The 24,978-nt window shown below is 40.5% G+C and overlaps 2 protein-coding genes across 4 annotated transcripts; one reads left to right on the forward strand and one right to left on the reverse strand.

Moving 5' to 3' along the window:
• Positions 1-1,471: 1,471 nt before the first annotated feature.
• Positions 1,472-11,579, reverse strand: PAK1IP1 (PAK1 interacting protein 1). 2 transcript variants are annotated; one of them, XM_019752345.3, is made up of 10 exons: positions 11,414-11,579; positions 9,199-9,361; positions 6,800-6,920; positions 6,650-6,724; positions 6,068-6,120; positions 5,479-5,624; positions 5,285-5,382; positions 3,166-3,265; positions 2,150-2,270; positions 1,472-1,995 (listed from the first exon to the last, which is right to left on the reverse strand). In XM_019752345.3, the coding sequence occupies exons 1-10, from the start codon at positions 11,495-11,497 to the stop codon at positions 1,775-1,777; spliced, it is 1,182 nt and encodes a 393-aa protein (XP_019607904.3). In that variant the 5' UTR covers positions 11,498-11,579; the 3' UTR covers positions 1,472-1,774. The 2 variants fall into 2 exon arrangements, with proteins under 2 accessions (XP_019607904.3, XP_019607903.3); XM_019752344.3 differs by having other exon boundaries at positions 1,475-1,995; positions 9,199-9,364.
• A 105-nt stretch (positions 11,580-11,684) lies between these two features.
• On the forward strand, positions 11,685-24,739 carry C14H6orf52 (chromosome 14 C6orf52 homolog). 2 transcript variants are annotated; one of them, XM_074335238.2, is made up of 5 exons: positions 11,685-12,264; positions 16,442-16,524; positions 16,755-16,932; positions 20,686-20,731; positions 23,951-24,739. In XM_074335238.2, the coding sequence occupies exons 2-5, from the start codon at positions 16,454-16,456 to the stop codon at positions 24,106-24,108; spliced, it is 453 nt and encodes a 150-aa protein (XP_074191339.1). In that variant the 5' UTR covers positions 11,685-12,264; positions 16,442-16,453; the 3' UTR covers positions 24,109-24,739. The 2 variants fall into 2 exon arrangements, with proteins under 2 accessions (XP_074191339.1, XP_074191338.1); XM_074335237.2 differs by having other exon boundaries at positions 11,685-11,933; positions 23,951-24,738.
• The last annotated feature ends 239 nt before the right edge of the window (positions 24,740-24,978 follow it).

Genomic DNA, 24,978 nt, shown 5'->3' on the forward strand with positions numbered 1-24,978 from the left:
GACAAATGGTACAGCCTCTCTGGAAATGGGTTTGGCAGTTTCTTACAAAAACTGAACATACTTTTACCATACAGTACAGCAATCACGTTCCTTAGTCTTCACCCAAAGAAGCTGAAAACCTGTGTCCACCCAAAATCCTGCACGTGAATATTTAGAGAAACTTTACTCATAATTGCCAAAACTTGTAAGGAATCAAGATGTCCTCCAGTAGGGGAATGTTAAACTGTGATACATATAAGATAACAGACTATTATTCAGCACTTAAAAAAATGAGCTATCAAGCAATAAAAAGATATGGAGGAAGCTTAAATGCATATTACTAAATGAAAGCCAATCTGAAAATGCTACAATACTGTGTGATTCTAACTATATGACCTTATGGAAAAGGCAAAACTATGGTGATAATATATAAAAAGACCAGTGATTGTAGGGGATAAGGGAGAGATCAATAGGCAGAACACAGGAGTTGTTTGAGGGCAGTGAAAATACTCTATTACTTTAACGGGTATATCGTTATACATTTGCCCAAACCCATAGAATGTACACTACCGAGAGTGATCCCCAAGGAAAACTATGGGCTTTGGATTATTATGTCAATATAGGTTCACCCTTGGTAAAAAAAAAATGTACCATTCTCGTAATACTGACAATGGGGGACGCTATGCATGTGTGGGGGCAGGGGAATCAGGAAATCTCTGCACCTTCGTCTCAGTTTTGTTATAAACCTTAAACAGCTCTTAAAAAACTAAAGTCTCAAAACAAAACCAAATCTACACTCCTCTCTGTTTATGGGCCTGAAATAAGTTAAAAAAGAGGTAGACAAAAACATCAGACACATAATTTGATTCATTCCCGAGATGATTTCCTCCTATGAAGTGAGAGGCAACTCCGGTCTCCAAGTGTCAGGTATCGTATTTTGCCTAATCAGGAGGGATTCCTCTAGTGGCTTCATGTACTTGACATCTGTCCAGCTAATTCAAACCTAAAATCCCCTATTAATGTGTCTTTTCAAAACATTCAGTAATCTATTGAGGAAAGAAGATGACAATATTAATCAACTGGCTGAATTTAAGACTACCTTTGTCATATTAGCTAATTTTTTATGGCCTGAAATGGATGGGGAAAAAAATGGAAATGTCCTTTTCCTGCCCTTAAATTACCATGTCATCCACTGCTTGGAAAAAAAACAATTTAACGAGGTTTGGCAACCTCTCTAATAACCTTCTTATGTATGCAGCTCTAAAATTAAATATATGCTTTATACATACATATTATATGTCCATAATTTTGTTTGTCCCAACATCCTAATATGAAAATCTTTTTATACCTTTTGTTAACAAAATCTGCATTAAAATTACTAGAACCATTTGAACAAGCTAAAGTAAGGCTGTTTTTTAATTCTTCCCCCATTTAGGAGAAAAATTTGAAAAATAACTTTTATCTACTTCTGGTAAAGAATGTGTTCAAGATTTTGTATTTTTTTAAACTACATTACTTTGAGAAAGTTCTTTATTTGCCTTACACAACAGTAAAAATTATATATTATACATTAACATACTATACATCACCATAATTAATAAAATAGTCGCCTACCAAAAATAGTTTTACCACCGTTTAAAAAAAACAAACCATCTAAAAATGATATAGTGATTTTAAAGCTGTACATTTTCTCCCAAAGCTGTACATTTCCTTTTACTCAGGGAAAAAAAATTTAGTTACATTTGAAAAGAATGATTCCATCTAAAAAGTTTTTCTCTTAGGAGAAATCTGGGATTCACTGCATCATTCGTATTTTCTCCTTTTTTCTTTTCTTTTTTTCCAACGTCTCTACCATTTTCCTCTTCTTGGTCAACACTTGGCTACTTCCTTTTGTTGGCTTATTGCTGACACCAGTTAAAGCACATTTCTTCATGTTAAGCTTTGACTGCCTTTCTTCTTCCTGCACTGTATCACCAGATTCCTTTTTGTTGCCTTTGGACTGCTCTTCTTCACTTACTAAAACATAAGAGACAGTGCATTTAAAGATCGTTTTTTCCCTTTGAAACAAACACAGGCTGACAATAAAGTGAAGTTATCTGGATCTCCTTCACTTCAACAATTCAAAAGATAACAGATCATTCCATTTTTTTAAATGATCAAATTCATTTACCAGAAGGCTCTGCAGCTGGAAGCTGGCTTTCTTTCGTGTCTGTCACTCTGTCTAGCCACACTCCGAGACACGTCAGCCTGGCTTTGGTGTTTACTTCACAGAGTAAAGATGGGGGAACTTTCTAAAACAAGAAAGAAAAATTCATAACATGGGAATTTAAAAATTTTCCTGAGAATAAAATAGGCTATTTAGAAGAAGACATGTATTATCTTGATTCATGATTGGTTTGACTACGTCGTTCAGAACCAATTTCTGAGAACTCAGAAATTTTAAGTTCACTAAGGAAAGGGACTGTCTTGTTCATTTCTTGTTCTTTCAACAAAGAACTTTGCACAAAGTAGGCACTTACAAACCATATTCACAGAATGTGTTTATGAGAACTAAGCATGATAAAGCAAGACAGTGTATGAGAGGGAGACCATCGAAGGGAATTTAATTTTTCAATTATCTCATTCAAAACTATTGTTAGTTCCATAACTGATCAGGAATTTCCAAAAATTTTTTAAGTAATGGCAGTATTTTTTTTTTAACTTTTATTTATTTTAAGTGTGTTTTTCCAGGACCCATCAGCTCCAAGTCAAGTAACTGTTTCTATCTAGTTGTGGAGGATGCAGCTCACAGCGGCCCATGGGGGGATCAAACCGGCAACGTTAAGAGCACTGCACTCTAACCAACTGAGTTAACCAGCCACCACACTAATGGCAGTAATTTTATCTAACAAATTTTTACAGAGAGCCTCAATAAATGAAAAGGAAGCAAGTAGCATTTCCCTGATTGAAACAGCAGTTCTGAGATCCTGTCAGCTCAGACTCACCCATTCCAACCCCTGAACAGCACTGTGGAACCCTAACTTTAAAACCATGAAATCTCAATCAGGCCTGGAAGAGATTTAAAAAGCTTATTAAAGATCTCTGACTTGTGACCCTTAAAAAAAAAATTGCACCTCCCTTAACTCAAAGTAATACTGATAACGAGACTTGCATTAGAGTATATTTATATTGTGCTCAGACACTGACCTTATCCTGCTTAAGCTTCCACATTTTGATGAAACCATCACTCGATGCTGTAGCAATAACATGATGCTCTGGAATTTCAAAACTGAACATGTCTTTTACCCTAGGATAGAAATATTAACATCACAAAAGATTCTTTCTTCAAGTAGTACAATAGTACACACAGTCTTGATTTTTCAATGTTTCAAGTGCTTCCAAACTGCTCCATGAATGTTGCTAAAACATAACTACGCTTCACATCCCATGAGTCAGGGAGTCATTTTTCAGCGTCTAAATTCTAAGATAAAATTGACTGTTAACCATATCTTAAGAAAAAGTTGTAAAGATGACTATAACTATAAATAATCAGGTTATCGCAAAGGAAATATACTATTTTAAACAAAGCCCCTCACCGCAAGAAACTACAAGTTCAGTACAGAGAGAAAAAAGTAAGACGAGATGAATCAAGGCTTCCTCCTATACATCCATTCCTCTCACTTCCAGGGCCACCACCCCTAGTGAAAGTAACTATCATTTTTCTTCTGAATGATAAAGTAGTCTAATTGGTCTCTGCTTTCACTTTTGCCCCGTAACAATTTTTAAAAATGTCAATCAAATCATGTTACTCCCAAGCTTAAAATCCTACAAACCTAGGATCTGTGTTAGAGTACCACGGGACAGGAGGAAGTGGCTAGGAATATTTATGAAGCAAGGCTGCCTATAAAAGGACAACTGCTGAAGCTGGTGGTGGGTCTGTAGGGGCTGCTTCCTTAAACTGGTCTATCTGCCTTTAAATTTTTCCATAATAAGAAACACAACAAAATCTACAAAGGCATTTAATGTAAAATCTCAGCTCCTGATGACAACGGCCTACACGGCTGTGCACCACTTGGCTCAATCTCGTCTAGTCTTCTATCTAACAGATCTTCTATCTGTTCCTGAAATACACCCAGCTCTTCCCTTCCTCAGGATCAGTGCGCCTGCCGTTCTCTCCTGCTAGAAAGAGTTCCTTTTTTATCCCTAAGGTCTCACTTCCCCTTCCCTGATCACCTTAACTACGGCCTGTATACTGATTGCATTATTTACAAAGTATTTATCTGAGTATTTACCAAGAGAGATTTCTCAAAACCTATTACGTATTTAGAAAATAAGAACTGGGGCCGGCCCGGTGGCTCAGGCGGTTAGAGCTTCTAACTCCTAAGGCTGCGGGTTTGATTCCCACATGGGCCAGTGGGCTCTCAACCACAAGGTTGCCAGTTCAACTCCTTGAGTCCCGCAAGGGATGGTGGGCTCCGCCCCCTGCAACTAGAAAACGGCAACTAGAAAATGGCAACTGGACCTGGAGCTGAGCTGCGCCCCCCACAACTAAGGTTGAAAGGACAACAACTTGACTTGGGGGAAAAAAAAAAGGCCTGGAAGTACACACTGTTCCCCTTCCCCAATAAAATCTTTAAAAAAAAAAAAAAAAAGAAAGAAAATAAGAACTAAGATGTAGGGGAACATGCAAATAAAACAAACACATTAAAGTGTAACTCTATACATTATCACCTTTTTTCAAAATTATAGGGAAAATGCAGGAGCAGGCAGATCGAGCTGGGTTTGGATCCCAGCTCCATCACCTAACAGTGGGGTAATCTTGGCCCAGTCACCTATTTACTCTGAGACTCAGTGTCTACCCCTAGAAATAATGAACAGTAAGAGGCAACAGAGACTGCCACAAAACAGAAGTCAGTAATGTCATTTCTTTCTCCTGCAGGAAAAACAAATAGGGTATAAAGTGGGGAGGGAGGGAGGTGAAAGAGGGAATTAAGCAAAAAGGGAGGACCGGTTGGGGCAAAGTTCAAGATTGTTTAATTTTTTTCCCCCATTCAAATATGGTTGATTCCAGGCCCCAAGTATAATGAAATTATTGGAAAATTCTCTTGTGCAAATGACTAGTCCTGATGACAACGTCACCGCTTTTGCATCACTAAAGCCAAGAAGACATTTCCACATAGGTATCATATATATATATATATATGCAGGTATGTCTGTCTCTGCAGTTGTTCATAAAAAACATGTACCCTGCTTTATAAAACTATTGCATATATAACACTTATTGGGACTTTACACATATACACAGAAATTGAAAAAAAACAAAAACCTGTTGTCATGCGCTTTAAATTCACAGAGGCACGTTAGGGAATCAGTGTCAAAAAACCTTACAACTTCTTCATCTCCAGCCACTGCAAGGACAGACTCCTAGGAGAGAGGAAAAGAACAGTATCCAGAATGTCATCAACAGTTCTGACCGTCGTGTACACACTAATCGTCTATCACTGATTTCTGACCACTTACTGAAACAAACGTAACAGAAGACACTCGCTTTTCATTTGTGATGATGCCACTAACAGATGCTGTGTCAAGTCGATAGACATCTATGTGATTCAGTATGACAACCACATATTTCTCTCCTCTTGGGGACCATTCCACTATGTGAGCATCTGTTAAGTTAAAAAACAAAGCTTTTTTAATTTCATAAATAAAAATAAAATGATCAGTAATAATAAAAATAGCAAATATTTATTTTTAAAAATAGCAAATATTTATTCTGTATATTTTCATAGCCATTATCTTACTGAATACTCACAACAAACTCATGATACATTTTGCATGTTAAATTTTAGACAATAAACTGGGTTCAAAGAATCCTTAAAGGACAGAGCTGGTAGGTGGCAGAGCCACAGGAACCCCAATCTAAAATGGGAAGAGAAAGTAACCGAAAGCTTTTGCTCTCAGAGGTAACCATCATCATGCAAGTACATAAATGTGTATAGGCACACACACAAGAGTGTGTGTGTGTGTGTGTGTGTGTGTGTGTGTATGTGTGTGTGTATTCATATTCCACCAAGGTATTATCAAATACATTCCAAACAAAAATACCCACTTTGTTTTATATTTTTTATGAATGCCGATCTTCCTTCCACAAGATTCCATGTTCTGCAAAACAAGAAGCTCACTTATAGCACGATCATTAACTTCTACTATGTGTAAAGGTAAGCATAATGAAGACACACTCAAATGACAATTTACTAGATACATGGCTATTTAGAAGAACTGCCATCTTCTTATAGTAACATCTGTAATATTTATTATCAAGCAAGATTAACTCATTAAAAGAGTATTCCCACATCCCTTTATTTTCCAAAGGTTTCACCTTGTAAAACATTTACTAGGACGATGCTCCTCTTTACATCTAAGCTTACAATGACTGAAATGTAATGTACATATGAAATGAAATGTAATGTGAACACAGAGCTTATCATTTTTTCCTCCCAGTGTGAAAAGTTCCACTAGCTTTCAACCTTTCCTTGTATCGCAGTATTTTTAAATGGCTGACAGGTGTGAGGCAATACAGAAACAGCATCTACTCGCTGTAGTAAAAGATACCCTGGCGGTGGGTTCCTGTTGTACTTGGAGAACAAAGACCATCACTTAGTCAAGTTGCTCTTGGGCACTAATGACTTACCTTAATGTCTTATCTGTACCCACAGACAGGGCCAGCTTGCCAGATGGGTGAATAGAAAGGAAGGTCACATGGCCTCTAAAAGGAAACCAACAGTTAGCCCCCAACTTAACTGGCACTTGGAGACCACCCACGGGCAAGAGCAGGACTCACCTGTGCGCTTTAATTGACTTCAGGCACTCCCATTTCTTTGCATCCCAGACACAAATGACACCGTCCTCCGCCCCACTGATTAAGTGCCTGTTGCCGTGGAATTTCAGGCAAGTTATTGTGCCTGTGGAGAAACAAAATAGGCAAAAGTGATGTTCATTTTGAATGCAAATTCCATTTCTAGTTTGAAGGCTATGCTGCGGTAAGTAAAACATCCAATGTAAGTATTACTGAAATAAACCTTAATATCTTAAGTGAGGAAATTAATTTTTTTAATATAACAGTTTCAAGCCTATACAAATATTTTCAGCAGTTTCTCTTCATATGCCTAGGTATAGATTTAAGCTCATAAGTCCACTTTCATGCTCTAAATCTCCATAATCATACATGTAGGAGCGAGGTGGAAGGGTTGTTTGAGCAGAAGTCAATCAAAACTAAGCAGCTAACAGCTCACCTGGGGAACAAGCCGCGATGTACAGCCACATGACTTCGACTTTCTAAATAGTTAGCTACCCAATCATCCGTAAACCAATTATTACTCCAGAGCTGATTTTGATTCGACTTTTCCATAGTTCTGATTCAGTCATAAGAACTTAAAATGTTACACTCTTCCACTGTGCCCTCTATAATCTCCTTCCTGTACTTAACAAATTTTCCTACATCTTTTCAATTTCTTCACAAAACACTCCACTCCCCTACATGTAAACTGAAGTCTGGATTGCCTATGAATTTCCCCTACAGCTCTTGAGACTGGGAGATACGTTCATTGTCCTCAAATATTAAGAGGCTGAAGGGAGGTGAAGTGATGGAAGAGCCCCGCATTTCTCTAGCTCCCCAAAGCAGTCCATGCCATTATTCATTTGTCCTCAAGTGAAATTCCCCATTTTGAAGCTTGTCAGCCAGCTTAGCCGCCCTACAGCTCGGGGTGAGCAAAACTGTCTGCAGAACAAATATGGCCAGCGGCTTGCTTTTGTAAGTGCAGTTTTACTGGAACACAGCCTCTCTCATTCAGTTACAAGACGCCTATGGCTGCTTTGCACCACGGCACAGGCCAGTCATCCTAACAGGGACCACATGGCCACTAAGCCTCAGTATTTACTATTTTGTCATTTACAGAATGTGAAACCTGGGTCATCATTGTTCATCTGCACACCTCCTGGTCAATTCTTTACGTTACCCTTTATATTGAAAAAGCCAAAGAGCTCTGATGCATAATTTTGCACCCCCCAAAAAATGCACTAAGACAATATGGGCTTACATACCACCATCTCAAAGTGGGAGGCTTTAGCTATCTCTGCCTGTGTTTTCCTCTTTCCCGGTTATCTTATTTCCTACCCTGGAATTTTGCTTTCCCACATCTACTCCTTCAGCCCATGACTCCATCTGTTCTCTGGAAAAGAGCTTATCGATTACCAACTGTTAGAAAACCAAGATTACTACAAGGAAGGAAGGAAGGAAATCGTGGGCCCTACTTCATTCGTCCCCCATCCAAACTCCTTCTAAGTTCCTTTCTTATTGTTGAATACAATAACGGTTTGGACACACCAGCTTTGTTGAAATTATTTCTTCCAAGCCTTAGAAAGAGAGCTTTTCTTGTACGAACTGGGAGTAGAAGACAGAGAGGAAAAGGAACATATGTTGAAATCACTCAAAGCCTAGCTTCTGTGTAAAACAAGACACTTGTCAAAGTAGCTAAGAACCACCTAATAAAAGAAAGACACTGATCACTCCAAATTTACTGCTAGACAACCACGCTTGGTGTGGCACTTCTGAAACATATGAAGACAGGGTAGGAAAAACGTCACCAATCTTATCTGCCTTTAATTGCAGGAAACTAACTTCTTTGGCTGCGTTTCCCTAAACTAAGTACATATCTAATTGATTCTACTATTTTGAGTTCTTCCTTTCCACTTTCCAGAATACATGGGCTCTAGACGTAGGTTCAAGTTCTACTTCCATTGTTCTGTGACCTTGGACAAGTCATGAAACATCTTTGAACCAAGATTTTTCTCTTCTCTGAACTGAAGATATAGCGGTACCTTCTGGGCACACTGCTGGTACATGATACCCTCAGTAAAATTAGCTATCAAAATGCTGCCTGCTCTGCCTGGAATGCCCTTTCTCCCTCTTTGCAAACTTCAGCTGGCTAACAACTGATATTTCTCTTTAAGGTAATTGAGATGTCATTTTAAGGAAGTTTTTAGTGAAAATTCATTTCTTCCCCTTCCCCCCAACTGAGTAAAGCACCTCCCAATACAGACTGTAAACAACTTAAGGACAAAGAATCCCATGTTTCTCATTTCTGTATTTCCTAGCACAGAACGTGCTTAATGAACTCGAGAGTCAATCTGTAAAGGAATAATGCCTCAACATTGTTATCTAACAGGGTATCATTTTCTTACCATTGTGATGCACTAGAGACCCGTGGTCTATCTTCTTTTTCATGTCATAAATGTGAATTGTTTCATCTTTGCTCCCAGTGACTACAAAACGACTATTTACAGCCACTGCTGACAAGGAGGCAGTGTGCGCATGGTGAGTAAAGTCAGCCACAGGAGTCCATTTCTGCTGCGGAGTGAAACACACAATCAATGTCACAATCATTATCATAGTTCTCTAGAAACAGGTAAGTGGTTCCACGATCCATGAGGGCTACCAAAGGAGCCTACAAATGGAGAAAAAAAACATGCAATGATATTTAGATGAAAACAAAGAGCCCGAGAACTGAACAAGAAAGCTGAAGCAAGAAGATGGGAGTGCAACGCTAAGTATGGTGACTCCAAAACAATTACGGAGACCAGACTACAGAGACGTTAAGGTCCCATCCAACTCCTTAGCTCCTTATTATATTTACTTATATGTGAGACTCACCTACTGTTCATTCATTCAAATGTTCACATTTTGATCTGAATTTATTCACTCAAATACTAAATGACTATTATGTGCCTGGTATCATTTTAGGTAGTTGACATATAGCAGTGAACTTATTCTAATGGAGCTGCCATCCATGTGGGAGAGACAGACAATAAACAAATTAATATGTTACATAGATATAAGTATAATGACAAGTCCTATAAAGAAAAATAAACAGATTAAGAGTATGTTTCATTAGTATGAACATAAGCCCTAGAGCATGACCAATGAAGCCTCAAGAACTCTACACTGACTGACATGTAACTTTTGGGTTGGATGAGTGTGATTGAGTGCACACACACCTCTCAAACTGAAGGAGATGCATCAAGAACTATTAGCAAAAAGAACAAACCAAGGAAGAAAAAAACCACCAAAATTTGTTTGAACACACTTAAGATGTGTTATTGCAAATTAATTCCTAAATAACTACAGCAACAAATAGCTCTTCCATCAATGAAAACCGAGGGGAGCCTCTTTTGAGTAAAGGCACAATATTCCCGAGGGGCTGCTATGACCATACATCAAAGAATAACCCTTGCTTGTGCATCTTACAGAAGGAATGTTGGCTATCTGGGCTATCTGTCTAGGTTTAGAAGAAATATTGGGTAATGGTTAGGAGCTTCAAGTGTCAGAGACACCTAGGCATTTGAGTCCCAAGTCTGCCAAATACCAGCTGTGTGGCCTTGAGCGGGTCACTTAACCTATGTTAACTTGAGGTTCCTCATTTTAAAATGGGGCCAACTGTATCTGCCTCAGAGGATTGTTGAGGACTACCTGTGTCTGTAGTAAGCAACACTGCTACAAAGAGAATAGAATCAGTAGCATCAGCTTTAAATATTCAAAAAATGTCATCTTTCAGCCAAAGACACATTAATAACCAGAGAAGAAAACAAAATAAACAAAAGCAATTAGTCAAGTCATATACTTCCAATTTTCTGGTTAATTCAAGACTGGCACCTTGACTTCTCCAGAAAGAAGACTCAGTGAAACAGGTTTTGAAGCGATACCTGGGATTGCTTAACAGTAAAAATTGTCCTGGGCTAAAAGATCTTATTTCTAATTCTGGGTATATCCTAACTATCTGTTTAACTAATAGTAATTTACTGAATTTTTTATTCACACGTCCTGTAAAATGCTTATATTTTGTTGTAATTTCTTTCGTGTATGTCTCCCAGTCCTCTCTCCCCTCTTATGTCGGGAAGATCTTTAGTTGCAGGATCCATACCTTTGGCTTCTTTACAACGTCACTGCAAATAATGGCCCCAAAGTAAGGGTCCAATAATAATGAATTCGTGTCATTTTCTTCATCAACGAGGGATTTATCTTGATCCAGTTTTAATATTTTTTAAAACTCAGGACAGAAACTCAGTGGAAAAGCGAACTGTTCCTCATTAAATCCTGAACATCCAAACTGGCTGTCAACTTATGGGAGCGACCTTTAAATCCATACTCGACGACTCATTTACCCGTTTGCAGAAATGCCAGCTTCCTTCGTGCACCGTGGTCAAAAATATCCCCGATAACAGACATTATCTCGTTTTGTGAAATGCCTACTCCATGTTTTAAAAAGCTAACTTGTACTTAAAGTCTCCTGAGCTTGATTCGCCAATTACTCCCTAAGAGATCATACAGTTTACCTGGGTCCTGTGGAAAGCACACCAGACCTTTGTCCGCCCACACCTGCGGCGGTCCCTCGGCACTTACCTCGCGATCGCCGCCCGCCTTGGACTCCGGGTGCACAGCGAACCCAAAAAGGACCTGCTCGTAGCAGCCAGCGACCAGCTCCATTCAGCAGCGCACGTGCCTGTCTGCGAGCCACTCTCAGCCTCCGGAGCGCACACCAAAGGGGACGCCAGAGGAAGAGGGCCCTTCCTCCGTCGGCGCTCAAATGACGTCATGGCCTCAGGGCTGCCTTTTAAGCGCCTGCATCAGTGGAAACGGCTTCAGCGCTCGAAGATAACGCAAAGTTTCCAAGCGGAGACTAATGAAGGACTCCACACGAGGAGGTTCTCATCGCTATGAGAAAAAAATTGGGGGCAAGCAGGCATATTCTAGGAAGCTACGAGCTGGGCGCTGAGGGGAGTGGGCGGGACAGCCTCGACGAAAGCCCCGCCTTTCCGTGACGTCTAAGGAAGGGGCGTGCCAGCCCTGGCGGGGCGGGGTTCCTGGCCGTGTGGTGCTGATCGGGTGGATTCCTTGTTAGTGTGGGCTGTGTGCGGGTGAGGTAGGACTTAGGTTTCCTTTCCGTGCGGGAAGCAGTGGGATGAGCCTTTCTGTCTCACAGTGTCTCGGAGCGGGGCAAAGACGGGGTGGGATTTAGGTTCCGGGTTATCAGCAGGCGGCGACGTCCGGGCCCTGGAAGTTCGCTTCGCGCGGCCCCCGCTACCCAGGCCGGATAATCCCGCCCTGCACACCTTTCCTTCCCGCTTGGTTCGTTTGACTAACCCTGGGGTCCAGTTGGCCCGTGTTGCGGCACATACTGGGGAGAGAGAAGGACGCTTTGCCTGAAGGGTGTAGACAGCCTTGTTTGAGGAAGAAAGGCGCAGTCATTCTTGGTGAGCGTTCCAGAAGGAAATCTGATCTATTTGAGTTTCACCACCTCCCCAGTTAGGTGTAAAGTCAAACGTAAATAAAAGCAAGATGGCCTTAATTTACATTTGAGATTTTCACAAGCGTTAGAGATTCAGGGGTGTGTTAGACGTCACATCGTCGCACAAATTTCCAATAGAATAAATCTTGGAACGTATAATTCTATCATGAACGTCATACATCACAGGTAGATTTGACAAGCAGGATGCATTTGTCAGTGTCAATTCTTCAGACCCCATTTAGTGCTAATCCTGTAGCGCTTAGACCCTTTTGTTTCCAAGAACATTTGTTCTCTAGTGTTCTGAATTGTCAGTACGGATTGAACTCAGGTTCAATTGAGGCTGGGTCTGGTAGACATGATTTCACTTCGGATGCTTTGGTTGTCACTGCAACTCAAGCAAGGCCTTGTCTTATGTGCCCTTTGGTGACTCCACAGGTAAACACTCCCCAGGCACTGAAATGCTGGTAATCAAACTAATTCTCAGTCTCTAGGAGGCAAAGTCATTCACTGTTTTTATAGTAATTGCTTTGTGCTCATTTTCCTCATTATGTTACAAAGAGTCACAAGTTATTTTACTATTTAAATTACTTCCTATTTACTGCTTCTTAACTATTACCACCAGAGAACCACTAAGGTCAGAAGACAATGAGTTGCTTGAGTGGGTGTTCCCGGGGCCTGGGACAAAGAATGAGTAAGCAGGACATTTCTTCAACGTCTCATATTTTATTTTTAAAAATAGCACTTTTTGTATTTTACTCCATGACATATCTGTTTAATGCAGAAGTAATATTCTCTCAATCAAAAATTTTTTTTTTTAATAAAACTGTTTCAAAATCACGTGCTTTATATATTCTGTTGCTTCTGCATTGCCCCTGGTGTCCTGCTTCATTACCCCAGGGAAACCTCAACTGCTGTTTGTGAAGAATTAGTACTCAATATTTTTTTGAAATTAACTTGAACATATCACTAAACAGGGTAATTGCTACATTCAGCTTCTATTACCAGATTGTCACAACTTTTACCTGCTTAAGCATTTGTCACATTTTAGAGAAGAATCTTGTGGCTTGAAAAATCTTTCCCTCCAACCAGGAATTTTTCAGAGTATAGTTGGTTCTAGAATGAAAACCATAGTGTAAGCACCATGAACATAACTCAAAGTGGTTTACTCTTTCTTTGTTTATACTGTTAGAAATTAGTGGCACCAATTACAGAGCTCAGGTGACCTTAGAGAGCATGTAGTTCAGGTGCTCCTAATCGGGGGGAGTTCATGGATAAGTTTAGGGGGCTTTGAATCCCCTGAAGTTATGTGCAAAATTGTGTATGTACATTTTTAGAGGAGAGCAAATTTTGATAAAATTTCATTACATTTTCAAAAAGATGAGGGCCTCATTATAACCTCTAAGGTTATAAATGCTGAAATATGTCTAACAGAGGAACTCTATTAAAACCACACAGCTAGGTAACAGTAGACCCAGTGCTGCTGCTGCTTTTTATGTTTCCTTGGGCTTGAACATTCTTTTTAACAGAGAAGAACAGTGGCTTTTCATTGTCTGAAGAAAAACGCAATACAAAATTATATACCTGTTAAACTGGATTCAAACTGAGCATACTTCCTGCCAAACCTCCTGTTCTCTTTCCAAACACAGGATAAAAAAAAAATCCATTTAATCTCATCTAGTGAAAACTGCAGTTGCCAAGAAACAACCAGCTGTTCATTAACACTAAAACACAAAAGGATTTTTAGTTTTGCTTCTAAATTACTAATTGAAAGCTTTTTATGGTTGAGCCACATATTGATTTACTCATTCTTTCAACAAATATTTACTGAGTGTCTAGCTTTTTTTGATTTGCTAAAGAAAAACCAACCAGTTTTTCTTTTTTGGGGGGGTAGGGATGGTGGGGAAATGAATATACTGGGCTAAAAGCAGGATACAGTGGAGAAAAGTATCATGTGATTGTAATATTCCTCCCCAGTTATCCTCCTTTTTCAATGTGACAGGTAGCAACTTTGTTAAATTTTAGAACTCCAGAAGTTGCATGTGATTGTATTCCCAGAGGGCTGTGGTCTCCTTTGCACATAGAGCTAAGAGAAGCAGAGATTGGGCTCCTTCCCCTGGACACTGGCCCATGCTCTGCCCTGATAGAAATTTGCTTCACCTGCTTCATGGGAACAATCCAGGTGAAATGCAACAAGTTTGCATTTGAAGCTTTTAGAGCACAAAATCGTACTTGTGAACCCTGGTCTGTCTTCATCTCTGGAGCCTTGGTTACGGTCCTCTGTGCCCCAGCTCCTGCCATCTTCCTGGGTGGTGTCAACATACTCATACTACATTGGCCTCTCCCTTCCTCGGCCTCCTCACCTCCTTATTATTAATGTTCAACTCCCACGCTCATTTCCAACTACAGTTTCATCTCTCACCCATTCATAGCCAAAATTCTGGTTTTCTTTTTTTAAAAAAAAAATCCTGAAAGAGAAGGAAAAAAGAAACCCAATATTAAAATTTTTACAAAAAGGGAATTCTTAACCGATATGTTTGATGTCTAAGCTGCTATAATAGTTAAGAATTATGTTTAACTTCATGTAATTTAAAGCAACAGTGGCTTAAACAAGACATTTATTTCTTAAGAGAAATCTGGAGGTAGGCCAGTCAAGCGTAGGTACAGAGAGTCCATAGTCATTGAGACCCAGGCCCAGTCTCTATTTCTGATCCTGTATTTGTGTGCGTGACCAACTCCTTGCTATTGCCTCATAGGCCAAGATAGGTGCAGACTTATTTTGGCTCCAGCCATCAGATCTGTAATGTCAGCACTAGGCTTAGGGAAAGGGTGGAGGACAAAAACGCGTTCCAGCTAAGCAACACCCTTTGCCCACACAGCTTTCCTCAATCCCCTTGTAATAGTTCTATTTATGTCTTATCAGGCAGACTATGGCCACCTGGCGTATCTCCCTGCAAGGGGATAAGCTAGGAGGTGTATTCTGAGCGAGGCTTGTTGCTGCCCCCAAATAAAATCAGGGTTCTGTTATTAAGGAAGAAAAGGAAACTGAATACCGGGTGGCACCTAGCAATGTGTGCCACAGCGGCTAACCAATGACATCTCCCTTGAGGACGGGGACATCCACTGCAGTAGTAAGCTCCACGACATCACCAAGTGTCAATCACCCTGCCTTGTGTGTATAGAGGCTTAGGAAATATAGGGTGAATGATTTAAATTCATCATGACTATTGTTTTTCACATTACAGGTACATATAGAATACATCAAGCACTTGAATAGTGGAATAGTTAATTAAGAGTGGAATAGTTAGTTATTAACAAGCTTCAGGGAAATGGCCAAACCCTAAGTGCTCCTATTTAGACTCAAAAGTTATTTTCTTAAATTCAGACACTTTATGTAGACTTGGTACTAAAGTGCATGGGAGCTGGCTAGAAAGGCAGAATCTGAGGCTCCACTCCAAATCCACTGAATTAGAACCTACATTTTAAACCTGCCCAGGTTATATGAAAGTGCACTGAAGTTTGGGAAGATTTGTTATGCTTTTTTAAAAAAATGCTGAACCACAGATATATTTTTAAAATTTTTCTGTACTCCCATTAAGGTGTGTGTGTGCGATATACCACTTCTTCCCACCAGTTGTTTGGTATGATTTCAACCTGCAGGAGATTAAAAACAAGTCCACTAAGATGCTGGTTCTAATAGTTATTATTTGCAGATAACTGAACTGAGGGGGGAACCATCAAATTGTGGCATTCGTCTTAAGGTTTTAATTATTAAAAGTGACTCTGGCCTATTATTGTAGGAGGTGTGGTGACGACTTCATTGTTCTTCCCAGTCGCCCATCACACACTTTCCCTTCTTCCAGCTGGGGTTCTGGAAAGCTTCCCCAGGCCTGACAGTTGGGAGAGGGCCTGGCAACTCAAGGCCCCCCAGGTGACCTCAATGCACTCCTGCCCACCCACCCCTGAACCCCATTGTCCTGAAAGTCAAGCAGTTAATTGCCCAGCAGGAATTGCCACTAAATGTAGTTACTTAAGCTCTCGGAGGCGGTTGTGAGATTTACTTGTCGGGTTGAAAGCTTTTAGCTCAGAGCTGGAATTTTTGACGCTGGAACAAAAACTGAGGATTCCTTGTCTCATTTTATCAGGTTTCTGGATAAATGGCTGGACAGGAGAGTTTTGCAGGTTTTGACACAGCTCAACAAAATAATTATTACTGGTGCTGGCAAAGGTGAGCTGTTCTTTTCTTACTCTGAAAATGAAAGCTGTTAGTGTTTTATTTCTCATACAATTTTTTGGCAATTTACAAACTATTGCTTTGAAAATAGGTATTTTTAAACAGTTAAAGCAGAAATCATCCTTACTTGTAACTCCTGGGAAAGAAGCTAAAGAATTCTGGGGTTTTGAATGATTCCACCTTGGTTGGTGATGTCATTCCCGTTGTCTCCCCTCTGCTATTAGAGTGAAGCCGGAGTTCCAGCCCCGCCAGGGTTACCCCTTCGTCAGCTGGTATGAGCAACAGCCCAGCTGTTGTCCTCTTTCTGGCTACAGCTGTGACTGTGCAGTGGGCAGACATGGACACAACCTTTCTGAGCGTGGGACCTCTGGACACCCAGCTAAAACTTCCATTAGGCCTAAGGTATCTCTTTCTAAAATGAATCCTGTGTCATTCACATGCCCAACATGGAAACATCTTTTCCTAGCTTCACACCTCCTCATCCTGTCTTTCATATTCTCTTAGCTTTTGCTCCCTATTTTAATATGAGGAGTGAAAACTGATGACCTGCGACAAAATTTTGACTTGCAAATGATTTAGGTCCTCATTGTCTTCCAAAAATAAATAGACTGATGACGTCTGTGCCTAAACTCTTGCGACTAAATTTTAGATTATTGTCTTTCAATTGATTTTACTCTTAAACACTTAAAATAGGACAGGAAGTAGTTTTTTTTTTTATTGTCTTGATATAACCGTGAAGGTTAACACACTTTACAAAGATATTTTAATTCTTTGGTTACTAATCTATTTCTGAAACCACACAAAGATGTATTGGAGTGAGGGACATCTCCCTCATTCCCTCCGCTTCCCTTTTCCCTCCTCACTTAGAAGAAAACACTGCTCAAGTGGGTCTTGTGCTCTAGATTCTTCCCTTGTACTCTTGCTAAATTGGTGTGATTGGTCTCTATCTCTGGGGAGTTGGGGACGCTTTGGGCAAGAATAGACTGTAGTATATACTGGCTTGATCCTTCCCTCTGCTTGTAGTTGCATCAGGACAGCTTTCTTTGAAAGTTGCTCATTTGGTTGTGCTGTGATTTTAGCTCATCCCTTATTGTCTAACATTGTAAATGTTTTTGGCGCTCTAACTAAATTCCTTTTGCCTATCTTCAAGCATTTGAGTGTTTTTGTTTAAAAAAAAATTCTTAGAAGTGGGAGATCTGGATTCAAGGATATAACACAATTTTAAACAGCAACTTACTGAAAAGCCTGCCTGAGTCTTTCCGCTTTCCACTGCCGTTGTAGGTGACCTTGCTTGTCTACATTTTTCTGTGTGTGATTAGCCAATCCGACAGGTGAGGAAGGCATTTGTCTACTGAGGGCAAATGCCTTCTCAAATGTTTATTGGTATCTGTGTTCTGCAACTTAGTTGATGTTCTTTGTCTACCTTTTTTATGTAGAGTTCTGCCCCTTTTTCTTGACTGTGTGAGATATTTACGTATTAGGGAAATCAGTACTTTGCAGTCAAAGTGTTACAGATTTTACTCCCAGTGTGTTTCCAGTTGTGCACAGTGACACTCTTTGTGTGATGGCCCTGTCCTTAACGCCAAAGTCGAATTTAATATCTAAACCCTCAGTTTTTAAAACTTGCATTTGCTTGGTATTTTGGTGCCCAAACTTTCATTTTCAGTTTTTCAAGTCTATTTCAGGTGTACCTCTTAGAGAAAATATTTTGTTAGATTTCTCGGCTTTTCTTTTTCTTTTAAACCCAATTTGGGTTTTACCCTTTCAGCAGATGCTTGATATTACATCACTTAAAAAAAAAAAAAAAAAGTCTTTTGACACATTGCCTGAGGTTTTATCATAACTCTTTTCTTTACCCCTTTCTTTATTTTGCTCTTTTGGGAGATGGTCTGTCTTCTAGTGGTTATCTTTACATATTTAAATAGAGAATTATAGTTTTTCCTTTTTTTAAAGATTTTATTGGGGAAGGGGAACAGGACTTTATTGGGGAACAGTGTGTACTTCCAGGCCTTTTTTCCAAGTCAAGTTGTTGTCCTTTCAATCTTAGTTGTGGAGGGCGCAGCTCAGCTCCTGGTCCAGTTGCCGTTTTCTAGTTGCAGGGGGCGTAGCCCACCATCCCTTGCAATGGTGGCAACCTTGTGGTTGAGAGGACATGCTCCAACCAACTGAGCCATCTGGGAGGCAGCTCAGCTCAAGGTGCTGTGTTCAATCTTAGTTGCAGGGGGCGCTGCCCACCATCCCTTGCGGCCCTCGAGGAGTTGAACCAGCAACCTTGTAGTTGAGAGCCCACTGGCCCATGTGGGAATTGGACCGGCAGCCTTCGGAGTTAGGACCATGGAGCTCTAAACACCTGAGCCACCGGGCCGGCCCTAGAGAAGTATAGTTTTGAGTGTATTATCAACTCCAGAAATGAACGTCTCTCTCCACTTATTAAAAAACTAAGAAATTAACGTCCTTTTTTTCTCTCCCCGCCACCCCTTCTCTCCTTTCTTCTCCCCATTTTTGTTGGCACATTTGGGATTTTTTTTTTTGTTTTTTTTTTTTTAATCTCACTCTCTAGTCAGATTATTACTATACCATAGAGTTTTTCCTTCAAGAATTATAAATATTAGGTTGGTGCAAAGGTAATTGCGGTTTGGGCAATTATTTTTAATCTTTTAAACCGCAATTACGTTCTCTTTGGTATCTCTGGTTACCGTACTTGTGCCACCTGCCTGCTCACCTGGTGGGAGTTCCCAGTTCCCAGCTGGTCAGCAAATTCAAGATGGTAAGGCTCTGCAGTGGGTCTCTCTCACTCACATACTCTCCTGAGTCTCCCCTAATCAATTGTGTCCTCTGTGAGATGTCACAGCTTTATTGTCCACTTCCTCCGCTGTAGCAGACCTGTGTCCATCGCCCGTATCTCCCAAGTTAAGGGGTTAGGCTTCTGAGAGCCCTCCCTATTCTAACATTGTGTCTTGCTTAAGGTGAGAGGAAGTGGATGTCTGCAAAATGATTCTCGGTTCTTTGGGGTCCCACACCACACCTTTCCCAAACTATCTGTAGCAGAGAAGACTGTTTGCAGATGTGCCCTTCTTTCAGGACAACCAGCAGCGTACACTGCCCAGACAACGTCTGCTCCCCACGCCCTGGTATGTTAGGATGCACATTTACCGGAGCACACATTGGCAAGGAGGAAATGTGAGGTTCCTTGGACCTTGTATTATAAGCACATTGTATATACAGAGTCTGATTGTCTTAGCCATTTCTAAATAGAAAAAAATACACAGATGGTGTCATTACATTTATGGTAACCATATAATTTATTTTCCAAATCAGGGCCTATTTCAGAGTGAAAGGGGGGCATACTTTCAGATAGATTGAAGAAAAGAGGTGGTGGATCTTTGGCTTTCAATATAATCTCATTCTTATCAATAGTGGAAGCCTAATGGCTTAATCAAGGTCACTGTGCCAGGAGCTCGCTCAGCCCTTCCTGGAGGGGGTGGTTCCTTGGAACAGCTGGACATCCTTAGCAAAGACAGGCTCCCAGCAGGTGCCCATAAAGAGGAGTCATGAACACTTATGCTGCCCCAACAGAGCCAGCAGCCTCTCGATTAACCTGCCAAGGTTTATTTTGGGAGTGCTTCTGGACTTTACTTCTTTCATTATGTAAAAAGATGGCTGACGGCTTGATTTTGTGTAGCCTCTGCATTTCCTTAAGCTCCCACTACTGTCTTGGTCCTTCACTGAGCCACGGGGCTGGGAGATGTGATTGTGGTGACTGCGGATTGTCATCTGGAAGGAAGGGCAGAGCTCCAGGTAGAAAGTTGGGCATCTTGTGCAGGGACTGTGGAGTCTGGATGGATGCCAGGATCGCTGGTGTCTGGTTTCTAGCCCAGGTCCTAGGACCCCAGTTAGTTCTCAGAAGCTTCAGAAATGCTAGAGGCCTCTGTCAGGCCTGCTCCTCCTGTGTGACTTTTCTTCTGTTGACTCAGTTCACACATTTCATAATTGTAATACTATATCATTTAAAGATTCTTCTAATCAAAATTCAAAATAAATTTGATCTAAAGGAAGTTTAGTATTTTAGATAATTATTTTTGAGAACAAGATTTTTCCAAGAAAGCATGTGTTGATATAAACCATTTTTTCTTAAAATACTGATTTCCATTGTAGGAAACCACAGCTCTGGCTGAAAACCAAGATAAAGACCTACTAGAAGGTAATATAAACCTTGTGTTGTGGTAGTTGAAAACAAAACTAACCCAATTTCCAGGTTCCTCATTCACTCAGCGGGCTAGAAACTGAGAGATCCTACTGGAAAATACCAATGTAGGTTGCCTAAGCCATTCTCTTCAGCAGTTCCTCTGATTTTGGGAAATTGCTTCTGTGAGAACAGCTTTAGCTGAGCCTCCTCTCTGGGTCTTTCTGAAGGACTGGGAAGTGGGGACGTTTGCAAACAGTAAGAAGCCGATAAGCTGATGTTAAGATCTGTTTCCGCCCTAAGTTTAGACTCTGGGATTACTTCTGTTTTATCTTTAAGGAGAAAAACATGAGGCAGTCGCTGTGCCCTTGGCTTCCTCCCTTCCTCAGTGTTACTGGTTCTGCAGGACCTGGCAGGCCTCCTGTGGAGTGTCATGTGGTGCTTCCCGTCGTTTTTCATCTGTTTTGAAAAGAACAAAATGTGTCTGCCCAGAGAAGAATCCTGTTTCTGAATGTGTCTTATTTGAGGAAGGGAGGAAAACATTTGGCTTCTTTTATTTAAGTTATGGGAAAGAGAAATAGAAGAGAAATGCAGAGAACACTTTTGCCTGTTTCTTATCACATGTCTGTCTTATCACATGTCCCCCTGGCCTCTTCCCCTAATCTCACCCCACCCCTGTAAGACAAACCCGCCTACTGCCTATGTGATTTTATCAAAGATGGGAGCTTCTGTCTTTGTAGTCCCTGTGACTGATGCAAAGTCTGCATGGTAGTTGATGCTCAGTGTTTAAGTGGAATGAAATTGATGTTTAAAAGAAATCTTCAAATGCCACAGGGCAATTCTAGTTTTCAGTACTTTGATTGAAATGTGAATAAAGGATGGTCATTCCAGCTTTCAGGGGTATTTCATTTTGGTTAAAGTGTGAGTCTGTTCTCCCTGCTTTCATCAGTTCCGCAGACAGTCTATAAAAATAACAGAGAAAGACGTGCAATAAGAAATGCGCTTTCTGGGTCCAGACTGCCAGGATTCACATCTCTTCCTAGCTCTGTAATTCCACACAAATTAATCTCTAGTGCATTGGCGTCCCCAGCTATAAAATGGGATGTTAAAACCTACCTCCTAGGAAGTGTGATGACAGAAGCTCTAAAGTATTCTTAAGTGCTTTCACAGGGTCTGGCACGTAATAACCACTCAAGTGTTAGCTAATCATCTATCTGGAGCATCTCTGTCCAGTAGAGATGTAATACAAAACACAGATCCACCCACATAGGTAGTTTTAAATTTTCTAGTAACTACATTAAAAAAAAAATAAAAGTAGACAGGGGAAATTAAATTTAATACTTTAAATTTAACCTAATATATCCAAAATATTGTTTCAACATGTATTCAATATAAAAACTTAATGAGATAAAATAATTTTAATACCAGGTTTTCAAAATGCAGTGTATATTTACATCACATCTCAACTGGGATTAGCCACATTTCAAGTGCTCAGAAGCCACATGTTCCTGGTGGCTTCTGTATCGGACAGCACAGGTACAGAGGGCCCACAGATTTAGGGACGATGGAATTAGTTTGTCTTTTATAGGCTTCTGTTACCCCTATAGCCAACATCACTGGAAGGGCCTGCATCATTCACCTGGGGTTCCTAGCTGACCACACTGTTTGTTTTCTAGGCCACAGGTTACAGAGAGAAAGTACTCATAGCATGTGGTCCTGACACCTCTCCCCTTACCAGGAGCATGCAGAGTCAGGAGGAGCCTTTTTGCAAACAACTGCCCATGGCAAGGAAGGAAAGGACCCTGGGGCATGACTTTACGAAAGCAAATTTCAGGAAGTCCAGGGAAAAAAATACAAACATCTAATTTTATGACCAGAAGCTTTCAAAGGAAAGATGATTCAAAAGGGATGGGAAGCTCTAAAGAACAAGAATCAGACCACAGTCACAAATGACTCCAGTGAAGGAAAATGAGAAGTATAGCTCATGAAACATATGATGGGCAGGGGCTATTTGGTCATCTTGGTTCTAAAATGATAAATACAGAAGGACATTGTATTACTCAGGCTGCTATAGCAAAATATACAGATTGGGTGGCTCGAACAACAGAAATTTATTTCTCGTAATTGTGGACACTGGCAAGTCCCAGATCAGGCAAGTGCCATGCCAGCTGACTTGGTTTCTGGTGAGGGCTCTTTTCCTGACTTGCAGATGGCCACCTTTTCATACCCTCACGTGGTGAGGGGAGAGAGCTCCTGAGCTCTCGTGTCCTTTTTATAAGGGCAGAAATCACATCAGACTATACAGCCCTGCCCTCGTGATCTCATCTCACTCTATCTCCCAGTGGCCCTGTCTCCAAATACCATCACACTGGAAGTTAGTTTCCACATGTGAATTTTGGAGGGGTACCAAGCGTCTACAACAAGCATAAAAATGCCAGTGAATAGTGTCAACACATGTGAGTATTAGGAAGCAAATTATGGCCCTAAATGAGCTAAGGCTTGCAAAACTTATAAAGGAAAACAGAAACGGCTTCAGTTACATTCAGCATAGGGAGAAAAGAAATGGACTACATTTAAGAAGTAGGTGACCTTGGAAACCTGGCAACAGAAAATGAATATCTAGGTTTGATGCTTTCTTAATAACATAACACCACCTCCTCATCCCAGGATTCCAGGTTTTAGAGAAGGAAGGCCAGGTGCCTCTCTGTTTCTGAATTAGTTGCTATATACAGTTTATTCACTTACATCAATCTGTTAACTAAACAGATAAAGCAGCATGGTTAGTTTTTCAAAGCCCTGTCATGGACTTGGTCCCGGCTCACGGTTTGGCACCATATACACCCAGGTGCTGATGCCAGAAACCCAGGCAGGAGTCATGCTCAGCCCTCCCCTTCTCTCTTACCCCAGGTTGACTCCATCTCCAAATATTGTCCATTCATCTCCAAAACCTCTCTTGATTCCATCTATTTTCTCCTCATTCACCAGCCAGAGACTGAGTCTGGTAGCACTACTCTTTCTTTCTTTCTTTCTTTTTTTTTTTTAATCTTTACTTTCTATTTTCAAGTTTTATTGAAAGGAAAGACACAATTTAAATTTTTTAACACTAATTGTCTGCAATGTTTCCTACTAATGTTTTTTTTAAAAAAAACTGTATGCCATTTGTAATATATGTCCTGTCAAACCTTTTTTTTTTTTTTTTTGCATTATTAATCCAATACACATTATTGGTTTCTGCAGATCCAAACCTTCGTATGAATACTGAGGAATTAAACAAAGAGTTTATGGTGAAAAGTGAAGAACTCTATGACTCTCTCATGAATTGCCACTGGCAGCCTCTGGATACAGTTGACTCTAAAATCCCAGATGAGACCCCACAGAAGCCAGATGTTCATTAAGCTATCCGATTATCATGTTAATTGTATCCTGTTTTGTTTTTGCTTTTCCAAAAACAAAAAAAATTTTTTCCCCCAGGAATGTACTGGCTTCTGCATGTAAATACAAATTTCCGGGACTTAAATATGATTGATATGACAGAGCATAATGTAAATAAACTTTACCAGCACATCTGTTTCTAGAAGTGTGTTATGTTAGATGAGTGCCAGAAGAGGTCATGGTAGAACAAGCGGCACCGTAAGACATTGGCAAATAGGTTTAATATGAGATGGTTCTGACCTGAACTGATTGTGGTCTTAGCTACAGTAACATTAGGAATTGCCCCTAATGTTAAACTCTCATGGAGAGAAATCCTATCCACAGAGATGCAGTTTCTCACCTACATCTTGCACAGGAAATGGAGATTGGAACTAGATGTTTGATCTCCATTTCCTGACCCTCAGGCTCTTGTGGGAGAGCTAGGCAGTATAGACAGGGGAGAGGGACTCTTCTCAATTAAACAGAAAAATTCCTAAGCATGGAAAAATTTTGCCTGTCAGGCTTCTAAGAGAGGAATTGGGCTCCCATAAAAGCCAGTTCTGAAACTTCAATGCATATATCAACTGTGCCCCTTAAAAAATGCATTCTTTTTTTGTCCTGAAGATAAACACTGTGTTCTGTTTATTTGTGTTTAAATGTGTTCTTTTTTTGGCCTGAAGATAGACACTGTGTCCTGTTTATTGCTTGGCCATAGATGGATACTGAAGTGAGACCCCTGGGACTGAGCCGGGTGACTTGAAGGCCTGAAAACTTGTTGCTTAGAAGAGCTCATCAGTCTCTTCTGCTCTGAGAGTGGAGAAGACATGTTAATCCTGTCCCAACCAGGCTCAAAC

Source organism: Rhinolophus sinicus, chromosome 14, assembly GCF_057876585.1.
Source record: "Rhinolophus sinicus isolate RSI-liver-muscle chromosome 14, RSI-T2T, whole genome shotgun sequence".
Classification (NCBI taxonomy): Eukaryota; Metazoa; Chordata; class Mammalia; order Chiroptera; family Rhinolophidae; genus Rhinolophus; species Rhinolophus sinicus.